The 15,890-nt window shown below is 48.4% G+C and overlaps 1 protein-coding gene across 1 annotated transcript in view; it reads left to right on the forward strand.

The window, feature by feature from the left end:
- The first annotated feature begins 50 nt into the window (after window positions 1-50).
- Window positions 51-15,890, forward strand: part of MDH1B (malate dehydrogenase 1B) — a 33,227-nt gene continuing 17,387 nt past the window's right edge. The window contains exons 1-6 of the mRNA XM_054043288.1: window positions 51-135; window positions 3,043-3,155; window positions 4,838-4,972; window positions 7,813-7,955; window positions 9,084-9,586; window positions 10,441-10,582. Of these exons, the coding sequence (XP_053899263.1) occupies window positions 114-135; window positions 3,043-3,155; window positions 4,838-4,972; window positions 7,813-7,955; window positions 9,084-9,586; window positions 10,441-10,582 (1,058 nt within the window). The 5' untranslated portion in view covers window positions 51-113. The remainder of the gene's footprint in view (window positions 136-3,042; window positions 3,156-4,837; window positions 4,973-7,812; window positions 7,956-9,083; window positions 9,587-10,440; window positions 10,583-15,890) is intronic.

The raw sequence follows: 15,890 nt of genomic DNA on the forward strand, positions 1-15,890 counted from the left end.
TTCTCGCGCTCTCCCTCGCGCGGCGAGGTTGACTAGAGGCAGCGTCGCCACGTTGCTAAGCAACATCCAAGCGCCGCTGCCCAAGGGGCTCGTGGCCCGCCGCCAGTCACCTCATGGCAAAGTTCGTGCTGGCTGGTGAGAGACCCGCCCGCTCCCGCAGGGACTCCCCCGCGGGGCCGGGGACTCGAGCAGTGGGACCGGCGGCGGCGGAGCGGAGGGTGCTGAGCTAGTTATGAGCTAGTTAGCGGGGAGAGGGACACGGACACGGTATGAGGGGCAGTTAGGGGAAGGGGGGCAGTTAGAGGGGCCAGGAAGGGGGCAGGGATATGAGGGGCAGAGAGGGGTATAGGCAGTTGGAGGGGCATGGGGGAAGTTAGAGGGCTATGGGGGCAGTTAGAGGGGCCAGGGAGGGCTATGGGGGCAGTTGGAGGGGTAAGGAGGGGGCAGTTAGAAGGGACAGGAAGGGGGCAGGGATATGAGGGGCAGAGAGGGGTATAGGCTGTTGGAGGGGCATGGGGGCAGTTAGAGGGGCCAGGGAGGGCTATGGGGGCAGTTGGAGGGGACAGGAAGGGGGCAGGGATATGGGGGGCAGAGAGGTATAGGCAGTTGGAGGGGACAGGAAGGGGGCAGGGATATGGGGGGCAGAGAGGTATAGGCAGTTGGAGGGGACAGGGAGAGGTATGGGGGCAGTTAGGGCAGGGAGAGTATTTGGGGGCAGCTCCATGCTCACTCAATTCATATCCTTCGGGGCCCATATAGGCTTGTTTCACATTCTGTAGTGTTTTACCCAGCCTGGTGGTAGGGATGAGGCCTCACCTGCTCTCCCTGGGAGCCTTATACATCTCAGTGCCAGGAAGATTTCCCTTACACTCAGACTAAATGTTGCTCTTCAGCACACTCATTATTGCAGGCCTTAGCATCCAAGAGTGGTCCATGATTGCAGCATAGAGGGTTTATCGAACTGCCCTGTTCAGTTGCACATGCATTTTGTATTTGCTGTTACATAATGTTGCAAATACATCTGATTTGCTGTCTACTATCAGACCTTGTCTTCATTCCATATTATTGGGTTTGGTTTCTTTCTTCCATGGTATCCTAGTATTTTTGATTATTTTATTCCAGATATATTACTTCTTTTTTCAAATGAAATTTCATTTTGTTACGTTATGGCTGTTTTTTTTTTAAATTACTCTGTGTCCAGTGGTAGCAATAGTGTGAGGAGTATAAATCATACAACTCTCAACTTGGTCTCATTTGGAAATGAAATATTTTTTTCTGTTGTGGCTCATTAATGAAGATGTTAAGATAACAACAACAGTAAATATTACAACCTTATCATTACACTTGCATTATGGCTGGTTAGCCAGTGTTCAGGACCAATGGCACAGTTCCTAGCTAAACCAATTTGAACATAGTTGGAGAGTAAGATTTCACAAGAAACTTTATCAAATGATTACCTCTAACTCTTTTCCCCTCATTCATGAAAGTAATTGACTTCAATGGGATATGAATGTAAGCAGGCACTTAAATGCAATCCTGAATTGGGATGCTTTCCTGAACTGATTTTCAAGCATGTATATCATCTAGAAAGACTGATGTGTTCACTTTTTTCAAGTCTTACCTGTTCTTTATAAGTACAGTAGAATATTGCTAGTCTGCAGACTTATAATTCTTACAAGTAATGGTATTGTCTTCCCATCTCAGCAAAAATTTAATAGCACAGAGAGCGCTGTAGTGATGTCACATATTACTACATCTTCATTACATTTACAAAATATGCTACAGAATATTTAGAGTGTGTCTACACTGTAATTAAACAGCCATGGCTGACCCATGTCAGCTGACTCAGGCTATGGGGCCAAAAAATTGCAGTGTAGATGTTTGGGTTTGGTCTGGAGCCTGGGCTCTGGGACCCTCCCTCCTCGTGGGATCCCAGAGCCCAGGCTCCATCCCAAGCCCGGATGTCTACACTGCAGTTTTATAGCTCCACAGCCCAAGCCGTGAAAGTTCAAGTCAGCTGACACAGACTAGTCACGGGTGTTTAATTGCAGTATAGACATATCCTTAGCAGTATATCATGGAGTATAGTCATACATAATCAAAAATGGCACTTGACATATAAATGAACAGCATGCGCTTTAATTCTGTATCCTTGCATTTTAAAAAATTGCCTTGTCACTTAGGTCCCTATCCTGTAAAGTTTCCCATGTGGGTAGTCCCCTATTGACTTCACCGGGGCTCCATGCAGGTGCAGTGAGATCTGGCTGTGTAGTGCACCTTGAAGGATTGTAGCCTAACTTATAAGATTCAATTATCCTGGTTAGGGTCTCCCGGTCATTAGCATGAGTTAGTCAGGTTCTGCTTTTTAAAGAGACTCTCTTACTTCTGGATTTTCAAAGCTTTTATTTTCTTGTTAAAGACAGATTTTTTAAAAAGAAAAAAAGAAAAGAATTACAGTATCTTAGCTATTTCTGAATCATCGTTAATTTCATCTCCCTCTTCATTTATTAATGAACCTTCTTCCTACTGCTACTATCACGCCCGCTATATCCTCCTTAACCCCTTTAAAGTTAAGCATGTGAATAAATACTTTTGTTGAATTGGAGTTTAGATGTCTTAGGTCCCTAAAATTTTCTTCCCTGGTTTTTAATATCCTTATACTCAGGGCCGGCTCCAGGCACCAGCTTGGCAAGCAGGTGCTTGGGGTGCCACTCCGGAGAGGGGCGGCAGGTCCAGCTATTCGTCGGCAATTTGGCGGATGGTCCCTCACTCCCGCTCAGAGCGAAGGACCTTCTGCCGAATTGCCATCGCGATCGCGGCTTTTTTTTTTTTTTTGGCTACTTGGGGTGGCCAAAACCCTGGAGCCAGCCCTGCTTATACTACTACTGTTCCTGAGCCCACAGAAAACTGGTCCTGTAAAGTCCCCTCTCTTATTCCTTCTTTTGAATCAGAATGACTTGTTTTCCAAAATGTGTATCTTATGAGGTTTTCATCAATCAGATTAATAAATTCTTAGAGTTATGCTAATTCCCTTATTTTCAGGTAAGGCAGACTGTCCACATTTTGCTAAGGCAGAACTTCTGGCCGACTATCTTCAGATTAATTTGCCTAATTTCAAGATACACAAGATTACTCAGCATCCTGACAAGTGGGAGGTAAGGGTATTTAATTCAATTCATTAATAGATGCCTATGTGCTTCAGGTTGAGCATGGAATGTGCCTCTGATCTGTACTGTGCTTCCTTTGTTGCGCATATTAGCACCACTTTCTGACTCTGAAAACTACATGAGTTTCAGACACCACATTACTATTGTAGATAGTCTGGGACATTTGCAAATCATAATACAAAATATGATGGCAGAATGATTACCAGACTAAGATTATATTTTGATATTAAAATCTTAAAGAAATTACTATTTCTTTCAGTGTACAAGTGCCTGCTTAGCCTATTATATACTGATCCTCTAATATGTGCGTATTTCAAATATATATTCCTTCTCAGTCATTATTTGCCAATAAATCTGTGGAGAAGGAATTCTAGACTCCAACAGCTTTATGTTTCAAAACCTGAAAATATTGAAACTAAAAGCCCCATTCTCATTTACTCTAAGTTCCCTTTACAGCACTTTGGTGGTGTCACATAGATCACCTTACTCTGACAGTACTATCTCATTGTTTCCTTGTGCTTACTGCTCTGTCTGTTAGTATCTATCTGTTGTCTCTTGACTTAGACTGTGAGCTTTTTGGGGTATGTTTGTACAGTGCCTCACACAATGGGGTCCTGGTCCATACTTCTAAGTGCTATAATAATACAAAGAATACATTATAGTAATAGCAGCATGCTGTAAAAGATCGTTAGTGTAAATGAGAATCTGTCACTAAGTGTGTGACTGTGCAATGGATAGTATCCGAAATGTCCAGCTGAAGATAATTTCCTTTTTATTGTGGCGATAATATACTAGATCATATCTAGAGTAAGTCAGACTAATTAAGAATCAGTATAATCAAACTATTAGATGACTTATGAAATTGATTTCTGCGAATGCTTCTAATAACCAATTAAACTAAATCGGTAGAGTGCAGCATAGTAAGTACGGTAGTAGCTGTAGTTGTATGGATGACAGTAGTTACAAAATAGCATTTGATAAAATGCTGTACATTATAGAAGCTACAGTGAACAACTAGACAACTCTTTCAGCCCATCTGTAAACCAGCTTGCATCATCTATTTCAAAGCAGTTGAAATAATATTTATTAATAAAAAGGGCTACCAAAAAGACAATGGAAAAAGACAGTTGCCTCCTTCAAGTTCTTCCTTATTGAAATGGCGTTTCTTGCATGTGTTACAGAAAAATTAAATCTCTTAGATGTAATTTCCTTTATTATCTAACTGCTGGTAGCTATTTAGGGTAATGGTAATATCTTACCTGCAGCAGAGAGACTAGGGGAAGTTACTAGAAAAAAATCCCAGAACTAACTCATGAGGCAGTCAAAGCTGTAAGAGAGGTTTTACCAATAGTATCACCTCTTAGAATTTGCTGAGTTCACTGCTAAACCAACTGAGCAATACTTTTCACAATCATATGATTAAGGAGACAAGTATGATATTTTGTTCTCATGCTAATTAATTCCGTGCACAATACATCACAGCCATCTGCTTGGTCAGGTTCCTCTGTTTTTCAAATATTCACATTTGGGAGACCTGTGAAGTATCCCACAGCTGTGCATTTAGATAAGAATTACTATTTTACATTGGAAAATACCAGCAGTAATATTTAAATATTGCCTTTTTGCATGTGAAAAAATTATTAAAATTGTTTTGGGTGTGTTGCCTATAGCAGTGGCTTCATGATATCTGTGAAAAGAATGGATGGAAACACAAACGCTCACCAATTGTTTGGAGGGAATTATTGGACCGTGGAGGGAAGGGCCTGCTTCTGGGAGGATTTAACGATTTTATGGAGCATGCCCAGGTAACAAGACTCACAGTACAATAACTCCTCACTTAACATCCTCTTGCTTAACGTTGTTTTGAAGTTACGTCACTGCTCCATTAGGGGACATGCTCGTTTAAAGTTGTGCAATGCTCCCTTATAACATCGTTTGGCTGACTTTACAAGGGAGCATTGCACAAGTTCCTCTTCTCCACCTCCGCCCCTTCGCTCCCTCCCTACCAGTGCTTCCCCTGCCGCCAAACAGCTGTTTGGCGGCGCTTAGGACTTTCTGGGAGGGAGGCAGCGAGCGAGCAGGGAAGCTGCCCCCTCCCCTGCCCCGGCAGGCAGGGCCACCCGTAATGCAGGGGCTTTAGGGGCTGCAGGGCCCTGGGCTAAGGGGTCCCGGGGCCCTGGCCTGCAGCTCTAAAGCCCCTTTCAGAATGAGGCCCTGCGAGCACAGGCCAGAGGACTCAGGAGGAGCAGGGGCAGCCGCACAGCCAGCGGCCGAAGAGAAGCAGCGCTTTCCCCTTCAAAGCTCCGCTTCTCTCTGGCCGGCTTTGAAGGGGAAAGCGCTGCTTCTCTCCTGCCGCTGGCTGCGCGGCTGCCCCTGCTTGTCTTGAGTCCTGCCGGGGGGGTGGGGGAGCAGCTCCCAGAATCGCGGCTCCCAGAATCGCGGCCATGGGGGCGGTGCTGCGCTGCGCAGAGCCACCTGCACACCCCCTGCACCAAACAAGAGTCGCCCCAGGTAAGTGCTCTGCACCTCCTGCCTGCCTGAGCCTCCTCCTGCACCCCACCCTGAGCACCCTCCCACACTCTAACTCCCTCCCAGACCCCTCACCGAACCCTGAGCGCCCTCCCACACAGGGTGGGCTCCAGCATTTCTGCCGCCCCAAGGAAAAAAAAAAAAAGCCGCGATCACAATCGGCGGCAACAATTGGAAAAAAAAAAAAAAAAAAAAAGCCGCGATCAGCGGCAGCAGTTCAGCGGCAGGTCCTTCGCTCCTATAGGGAATGAGGGACCTGCCACCCCCGAATTGCTACAGGTGCCGCCCCTCTCCTTTGGCCACCCCAAGCACCTGCTTGTTAAGCTGGTGCCTGGAGCTGGCCCTGCTCCCACACCCTAACTTCCTCCCAGACCCTGTACTCCCAGCCTTGAGCCCCAGGAGGAGAATGGAGAAAAAAAGAGGGAGGGGGAGGAGCGGGGACACGGCATGCTCCGGGGAGGAGGTGGAGCGGGGGTGGGAAGAAGCAGGCCTGGAGTGGAGTGGGGACAGGAAGAGGTAGGCCTGGAGCATCCCCCCAGCAAAGTCAGCACTTGTTCTTCTGGGGGCAAGCTGCTGCTGTGCAAAGTGCTTCCTAGCGTTCTTGCCTGCCTCATTGTCTGCAGCGGGCTGTGCCTGTGTGGGGTAAGCCAGGGGCACCGCCCCACCACAGTACAGTACTGTACAGTATATAATGCGTTTTGTCTGCCCCAAAAAAATTTCCTTGGAACCTAACCTAGGGTTACCATATTTTGTGCCTCCAAATGGAGGACACTCCACGGGGCCCCGGCCCCACTCCCAGCCCCGTCCACGCCCCCGCCCCAACTCCGCCCCCTCCCCAAAGTCTCCGCCCCCTCCCCTGCTTCCCGCGAACATTTAATTCGCGGGAAGCCTGAAGCAGGTAAGGGGGGGGGAGGAGGTGCGAGCCCAGGCTGGCCCCCCTGGCGGCTCCAGCCTGGGTCGTCTCGGGCCCTGGGGTGCCAGCCCCGGCCGACCACCCCCGGCCCGCCCAGCACTGCCGGCTGGCCCCTGGCGGCCCGGCGCACCCCCCGGCCCCGCGACCACTGACCGGCTCCCGGACCGGCCCCCCGGCTCAGCGCACCCCGCGGCCCGGCGCACCCCCCGGCCCCGCGCACCCCCCCCGGCCCCGGACCGGCTCCCAGACCGGCCCCCCGGCTCAGCGCACCCCGCGGCTCCCGGCCCGGCGCGGCTCCGCGGCCCGGCGCACCCCCCGGCCCCGCGACCCCGGCCCGGCCCCCCGGCTCAGCGCACCCCGCGGCTCCACGGCCCAGCGCACCCCCGCGGCTCCGCAACCCCGGACCGGCCCCCCGGCCCGGTGCACCCCCGCGGCTCCGCGGCCCGGCGCACCCCCCGGCCCCGCGGCCCCGGACCGGCTCCCGGACCGGCCCCCCGGCTCAGCGCACCCCCGCGGCTCCCGGCCCGGCGCACCCCCCGGCCCCGCGACCCCGGCCCGGCTCCCGGCCTGGCCCCCCGGCCCGGCGCACCCCCGCGGCCCCAGACCGGCTCCCGGACCGGCTCCGCGGCCCGGCGCACCCCCGCGACCCCGCGGCCCCCCCCAGCAGCCCGGCCCGGCGCACCCCCCCAGCGGCCCGGCCCCGCGGGCCCGGACCGGCTCCCGGCACCGCGCCCCCTGCTCCCCGCCTGGCCCTGCGCCCAGCCCGGCCCGGCACTGCGACCCCGGCCCGGCCCCGCACCGGCCCCGGCCAAAGAGGCCCCGGCCGAGCCCTCCCTCCCTCCCGATTTTCCCGGACATGCCCGGCTTTTGGGGATTTCCCCCCGGACGGGGATTTGAGCCCCCAAAAGCCGGACATGTCCGGGAAAATCCGGACGTATGGTAACCCTACCTAACCCCCCGCATTTACATTAAATCTTATGGGAAAATTGGATTCATTTAACATGGTTTCACGTAAAGTTGCATTTTTCAGGAACATTACTGCAACGTTAAGTGAGGAGTTACTGTACTGCTAATCAACATTTTGCAGTCTTTTATCATTCCTTCCTCCTTTTTGAAATGTTACATAAAGTAATGTTATGTGGTAAAACTTAGTTGTGTTGGGGCCACACTCTTGATTACTGAATGTCCTTTCTTCATTGTGAGCATTACTATGGCATCACCTCGGACATGCTGAGTGAGCAGATGCTGAGAATTGCTGAGGAGAATTTGCAGACCCACATAGAAATTGAGAAACAGGAGGAATATATTAAAAGTCTTATCGACCCCTTGCAGGTCTGGATCAGCAGGTGAGAAAGCAAAAGCACAGTTATATTAATTCAGCTTTAGAATAATGTATTTCTTCTCATACAGTCTTCCTTCAGCTGATTAAATGAATCTGGGGCTTGCACATATACATTTTGATATTGTTTATATTAACTGAGGTACATACACTTTACAAGTAATTTATCTTTTTTGTAAATTCTTTCTTTAAAATCCTAAACCTTAAAACACATTACTACACCAACTTTTGATGTCCCTTTTAATTAAATATTAATGTTAATTAAAAAGCTCTTTTTGTAAAACATTGTCCATAGCTGTAGCAATTTGTTTTAAAAAAATACCATAAATAAAGCACTAAATTGTTCAAGTACTTGCTGATTCGTTTACTTGGAATAGGTCGTATATATTTAGTCATTTTTACTGCACTCATCACTATTGTTTATGGGCATTCAGTAGATATTCCAGAATGTATTTATGTTTTGTTTGCAGCTTCTAACCCCCCCCCATCCAATCCTTCTTGTGCCCCATTTCCCCCCCCCCCAAAAACTGATAAGGTGATATGAACTTAAAGGGACACTGTTGGGCAAAATTTAGCCCCCAAATGACCTTGGAAAAAGAACATTTTTACAATAGCAGAACCCAACAGAAATATTTTGAAGAAATGTTTTATTTTAAAGCATAGAGGAAATTTTTACATGAATAAATATTCCCATATAGTGTTGATAATCCAAACATTGCAGCATTATGCTAATACATGAACAGTAAAAATGAAGTTGACTAGAAACAAAAGAAAAATGGATTGGTTTATTTATATTGTCCACCATAATGGAAATGCAAAAAGGAAACAAGCAGCATACAAGAGTAAATTAGACTTAAAAAATTCTTGTACTTTTATTTATTAATTTGTTGGATTTTTTAAATATGATTTTTAACCTGACAGTATACCTTTAAGTGGAGGGAAGCCTGATCTGTATTAATTTTTAACATTTTGATATGAAAGCAAGACTGAAATGATCTAAGGTAATAGATCATTTGAATATTAATCAACTACAAGACTACGTTCTTTGTCATCCATTTTTATAATACATTTTATAGTACAAACGGCAGCATTTACTGATTAACAAAGATTTTCCGTATCTAAATTTTCTCATCAGTGCATCAGCTCCTGCCTGTTATAACCTGATTCCATTATTGGCCAATGGAGAAGTGTTTGGGATGGCAACAGAGGTTAGCATTCATCTGCTCGACAGTAGCCATTACAAGGAAATTCTGCATGGTATTGTAATGGAGGCTCAAGACTTAGCATTCCCCCTCCTTCGCAGTGTCTCAATGCACACTGAATTAGACGATGCCTTTGTTCAGGCTGATATTGTAATTTTGCTTGATGATATCCTCTTACAACATGAGATCCCATCACTTGAAGACTGCATCAGACAGGTGACTGAGCAATGTAAGGTGTATGGTCCCCTGATTGAGAAGAATGCCAACAGCAGGGTCAAAGTTATTGTGTCAGGAAAAACTTTTGTGAACCTTAGGGCATTAATGATTATGACATTTGCCCCATCCATTGACGGCCAGAATGTTATCGCTTTGGCAATGTTCTTGGAAAACGCAGCTAAAGCTATGCTGGCCAGGAAACTGAATATGAGTTCAGCAGGTGAGTAATTTGTATTTGTACTCTTCAATATCAGTCACAATCTGGGAACTTCAGTGGTCAGAATTATGCATTTTCAAATCAGGATGCAGTTGGAGTATATGTAAAAACAGAAGTACACCCATTACATCTGCAAATGTGGGATTCTACATAAGAGAAGTGCAGACATTTATAAGCATAATGGGTGCACACTCATTTTTGCAGGTGCAATCACCGCCTTTCTTTGAAGTTAATATGTTAAATATTCTATTATTTGGGGAATTCACCAGGTATTTGCTATTTTGGTATTCACCAAAGCAGTTTGATTTTTTATTTAATTATCTTTTACAGGTCACCATTAAGAATTGGTGTCTAAGGCTTTAAAAGTAATATTACCATGTTTGCAATTTGTTTTGATTTGTTTTCCGGTAACTTAAATTGGCACTACGATATACACTAATGCAGTGGTTCTCAAACTTTTGTACTGGTGACCCCTTTCACACAGCAAGCCTCTGAGTGCGACGACCCCCCCCCCCTTATAAATTAAAAAAAAATGTTTATATATTTAACACCATTATAAATGCTGGAGGTAAAGCAGGGTTGGGGTGGAGGTTGACAGCTTGCGACCCCTCATGTAATAACCTCACGACCTCCTGAGGGGTCCCAACCCCCAGTTTGAGAACCCCTGCACTAATGTATACAATAGCATCAGATAGGTTAAAGTTCCTTCTTCTATTTTTGTCTGGGTTTCATACATTAAGTTCTTTTTTATTATTGTAGCAATTTTGAGGTAAAATGACTCCTGCTACAAGGCAGTAGGCATTTAAAACACAATATCTTTCTGTTCACTCATCTTTATATATTCTTCTTTGTTACAGGAGTCAAAGATGTGATTGTTTGGGGTAATATCAGTGGCAATAGCTACATTGATCTGTCTAAAGCAAAAGTTTACAGATATGACAGTGCTATCTGGGGTCCACCTAACTTTTCACGCCGTTTGCTGGACATGATTTATGATGGGTACAGTATACATTTATTTTTCGTTCTGATCTTTTAAATGTTACCCTTTTTAAATCCATATCAACCTGAGGCCGCTCACAAATACATGGAGATTATTATTATTAAAGATGATACTTTCTAGCATAATACTACAGGGGCACAAATCAACTTGAAATAGAGTCATTTCCCAAAAATGAGTTAAAGTAGTTTCATGAACGACATTTATTTCTCTGTTCCCTGCCAATTTTTGTGATTAAAAAGTAGGAAAATTGATTGTATAATTTTTTTTCTCTCCCATGTAACCATGTAAAGGACTAGAGAAACAAGAAAAACTCACTATGGGCCAGATTTTCAAAGGTATTTAGGCACCTAAAGAAGCAGATAAGCCCCTAGTGGGATTTTCAAAAGTGTCTAAGTGAGCTAGGCACTTAGGCCCAGATCCACCTAAGTCCATTTTTAGGGCCTGGTCTACACTAGGCGTTTATGTCGAAGTTAGCGCCGTTACATCGAATTAACCCTGCACCCGTCCACACCGCGAAGGTATTTAGTTCGACATAGAGGTCTCTTTAATTCGACTTCTGTACTCCTCCCCGACGAGGGGAGTAGCGCTAAATTCGACATGGCCATGTCGAATTAGGCTAGGTGTGGATGGAAATCGACGCTAATAGCTCCGGGAGCTATCCCACAGTGCACCACTCTGTTGACGCTCTGGACAGCAGTACGAGCTCGGATGCTCTGAACTGCCACACAGGAAAAGCCCCGGGAAAATTTGAATTTGAATTCCTTTTCCTGTCTGGCCAGTTTGAATCTCATTTCCTGTCTGGACATCGTGGCGAGCTCAGCAGCACTGGCAACGATGCAGAGCTCTCCAGCAGTGATGGCCGTGCAATCTCAGAATAGAAAGAGGGCCCCAGCATGGACTGATCGGGAAGTCTTGGATCTCATCGCTGTGTGGGGCGATGAGTCCGTGCTTTCCGAGCTGCGATCCAAAAGACGGAATGCAAAGATCTACGAGAAGATCTCTAAAGACATGGCAGAGAGAGGATACAGCCGGGATGTAACGCAGTGCCGCGTGAAAATCAAGGAGCTGAGACAAGGCTACCAGAAGACCAAAGAGGCAAACGGACGCTCCGGATCCCATCCCCAGACATCCCGTTTCTACGAGGCACTGCATTCCATCCTCGGTGCGGCCGCCACCACTACCCCACCAGTGACTGTGGACTCTGAGGATGGGATAGTGTCCACGGCTGGATCCTCGGACATGTTAGCGGACGGGGAAGATGAGGAAGGAGATGAGGAGGACGAGGCAGTCGACAGCGCTCACAACGCTGATTTCCCCGACAGCCAGGATCTCTTCATCACCCTTACAGAGATCCCCTACCAACCCTCCCCAGCCGTTACCCCGGACACAGAATCTGGGGAAGGATCAGCCAGTAAGTGTTGTAAAAATCTAAACATTTATTTGTAACAGAACAGGAATATTAACAATTTAAAAAATGGGTTTCTCATGATTAGTTTGATTAGCTTAACGGTTCAGTCATGGGCAGTGCAACTATTGAAAAAAAATCTAGCAATGTCCGGTTTTGCATGATTGTCCTGCCCAAGCCGCTCTACTGGTTAGTCACTGCTACAGCAGCTACAGTAAAATGCGGTCTATATGTCCGGGGATGGAGCAGAAATCCTCCTGTGACATCTCGAGGAAGCTCTCCTGGAGGTAATTGGAAATCCGCTGCATTAGGTTCTTGGGGAGAGCGGCCTTATTGGGTCCTCCGTAGTAGGACACGTTGCCACGCCACGAGACTATCAAGTACTCTGGAATCATTGCTCTGCACAGCATGGCGGCATACGGCCCTGGTCTTTGCAGGCTTTCCCGGAGCATTCTCTCTTTCTCGCTGTCAGAGATCCTCATGAGGGTGATGTCGCTCATGATGACCTGCTTTGAATGAGGTAGGGGAATGTTAGTGTTGGGACTGCTTTGCCGTTCCTTTACAGAACTGTAACCGCTGGTTTGCAGCCACGCGGTGGAGGCGGGAGAGGGGCAGCCGAAAGGGATCGTTCCCGGGGACAGCCGCGAGGGTGTGGGACAGGAGCAGACTTCCTGCTTGCCGAATTGCTGGCAGCAGGGACCAACATTGATTTCAATGTGAAATGAGGCCATTGCTAATATTAAAGTTTTAAGCTGCCACAAGTCTACGGCTTACCATGTCTGCCTGCAACAGAAATTCCGTTCTCCTGAGAGGCTTCTCAAATGTGCTGTAGAAGACCCCAGGCACTGAATGCGAAGGCCGAGAATTCGACCTTGTGCTGAGTGCGCATGTGATAGGTGCTGTGCATGGTCTTGTTAACAGAGAAAGACTATGTTCTTTGTTCACAACTACATTTATCTTTCTGAGGAATTCACTCCCTTTTTCCCATTCCCACAGCCCCATCTGCGACTGTCTCACAACCTAGCCTGTCATCACACTCCCAGAGGCTAGCGCGGATTAGGCATAAGAAGAAGAGGACACGGGAGGACATGTTCTCGGAGCTTATAGCCTGCTCCAGAGCCCAGGCAGCACAGCAGACCCAGTGGCGGGAGAACTTGACCCGAATGCACCAAGCCAACATGGATCGGGAGGAGAGGTGGCGTCAGGAAGACCAGCAGGCGACTCAAACCCTGCTTGGACTAATGAGGGAGCAAACGGACACGCTCCGGCGCCTTGTGGATGTTCTGCAGGAACGGAGGCAGGAGGACAGAGCCCCGCTGCAGTCCATCTCTAACCGCCCTCCCCCGCCACCAAGTCCCATACTCCCCTCACCCAAAGTGCACAGAAGGAGAGGCGGCAGAGTCCCTGCTAACTCTCACTCCACCCCTGCAGAGAGCTCGAGCAGCAGAAGGCTCTCATTCCCCAAAATTTGACAAGTTCTTTCCTTCCCGCCTGACACAAGCCCCCGTCCAAGTTTCACTTTCCCAGTTCCATGTTTGGTTGATAATAAAAAATACGTTTCTGTTAACTACTGTTTCCATCATGTTCTTTTGGAGGAGGGGGGGATAGGGGGTTGGTAATTCGACAGGACAGTCACCTTTGGCAGGGTATATAGTCGGGGGCAGGCACAGCAGCAGGGCACATACATAGTGCAGTGATGCAGTGACTAGTTACCCTGGTTAGTCTGGGAGGTTGTTTTCATGTTATGTGGTGGGGGGTGGGTTGCTCTGTGACTTTGTGGCAGGGGAGGGCAGTTACAGATCTTAAGCGGCGGTCCTTAGGCAGGATCACAGAGCCACACAGCAGGGGATCTGTAACCGTCCTCCCCCTGCCACAAAGTCACATAGACCACCCCATACACACAGTCCCTATCAGGAGGGGTGACAGGCTCCGTTGAAACAACCATCCCACCGCAGCGGAGCCTGTCAATCCTTGAGTTTAGAAGCTGCATTCGCGCCACTACAGTACACCCGCTCCGCACCACAGTCTGCGTCCCAGTTTTAAAAAATTCCCGCGAATACAGTATTAAAGAAAACGGTGTGCTTTAACAAAGTAGAACTATTTTTATTTTGAAACGTGTGTTGGAAGTGGGGTGAAGGGGGTATGTAACTGGATAGGATAGTCAACATTAACTGGGTAAAGAAACGGGGGCAGGTTTAGCTTCTCAATACACAAACTTTAAAGTCACAGGTTACCCTGCTCACTCAGGAACTTTGCTTTCAAAGCCTTCCGGATGCACAGCGCTTCCCGCTGGTCTCTTCTAATCGCCCGGCTGTCTGGCTGTGAGTAATCAGCAGCCAGGCTATTTTCCTCAACCTCCCACCCCACCATAAAGGTCTCCCCCTTGCTCTCACAGAGATTGTGGAGCACACAGCAAGCTGCAATAACAATGGGGATATTGGTTTCGCTGAGATCACAGCGAGTCAGTAAGCTTCTCCATCTCCCCTTGAGACGGCCAAAAGCACACTCCACCACCATTCTGCACTTGCTCAGCCGGTAGTTGAAGAGTTCTTTTTCAGTGTCCAGGGCGCCAGTATAGGGCTTCATGAGCCAGGGCATTAGCGGGTAGGCTGGGTCCCCGAGGATGACTATAGGCATCTCCACATCCCCAAGAGTTATTTTGTGGTCCGGGAAGTAAATACCTTGCTGCAGCCGTCTAAACAGACCAGAGTTCCTGAAAACACGAGCGTCATGAACCTTGCCCGGCCATCCCACGTAGATGTTGGTAAAACGTCCCCTGTGGTCCACCAGTGCTTGCAGCACCATGGAAAAGTATCCCTTTCTGTTAATGTACTGGCTGGCCTGGTGTTCCGGTGCCAGGATAGGGATGTGAGTTCCATCTATGGCCCCACCGCAGTTTGGGAATCCCATCGCTGCGAAGCCATCTATGATGGCCTCCACGTTTCCCAGGGTCACTACCTTTGGCAGCAGTACATCAACGATTGCCTTGGCTACTTGCATCACAACAACCCCCACGGTAGATTTGCCCACCCCAAACTGGTTCGCGACTGACCGGTAGCTGTCTGGCGTTGCAAGCTTCCACAGGGCTATGGCCACTCGCTTCTGGACAGTCAGGGCTGCTCGCATCCGGGTGTCATTGCGCTTCAGGGCAGGGGACAGCAACTCACAAAGTTCCAGGAAAGTTCCCTTCCGCATGCGAAAGTTTCGCAGCCACTGGGATTCATCCCAGACCTGCAGCACTATGCGGTCCCACCACTCAGTGCTTGTTTCCCGTGCCCAGAATCGCCGTTCCACGGCATCAACATGACCCATTGCCACCGTGATGTTCTCGGCGCTGGGTCCCCTGCTTTCTGAGAGGTCTGTGCTACTCTCAGACTTCAGGCCATCACCGCGTTGACGTAGCCTCCTCGCCTGACTTTTCTGCATCTGCCTCAGGGAAAGGTGTATGATAAGTTGCGAGGCGTTGAGAGCGGCCACAACTGCAGTGATGGTTGCAGCAGGCTCCATGCTCGCAGTGCTGTGGTGTCCGCGCTGTCACTGACTAGAAAAGTGCGCGAACTGATTTCCCGCCGGCGCTTTCAGGGAGGGAGGGCGGGAGTGATGGACGGATGACGCCAGTTACCCAAAAGCACCCTGGACACATTTTTTTTTACCCAGAAGGCATTTGCGGCTCCACCCAGAATTCCAATGGGCAGCGGGGACTCCGGGAACTGTGGGATAGCTGACCACAGTGCACCACTTCCAATGTCGACGCTTTCCCCGTTAGTGTGGACTCACAAAGTCGAATTACTGTCCTTAGTGTGGACACACACGTTCGACTTTGCAATATCGATTCCAAAAATTCGATTTAAGTAAAATCGAACTACTCTCGTAGTGTAGACAAGGCCTAGGAATCACCGCAT

This window comes from Malaclemys terrapin, chromosome 11 (assembly GCF_027887155.1).
Source record: "Malaclemys terrapin pileata isolate rMalTer1 chromosome 11, rMalTer1.hap1, whole genome shotgun sequence".
Taxonomy (NCBI): domain Eukaryota; kingdom Metazoa; phylum Chordata; order Testudines; family Emydidae; genus Malaclemys; species Malaclemys terrapin.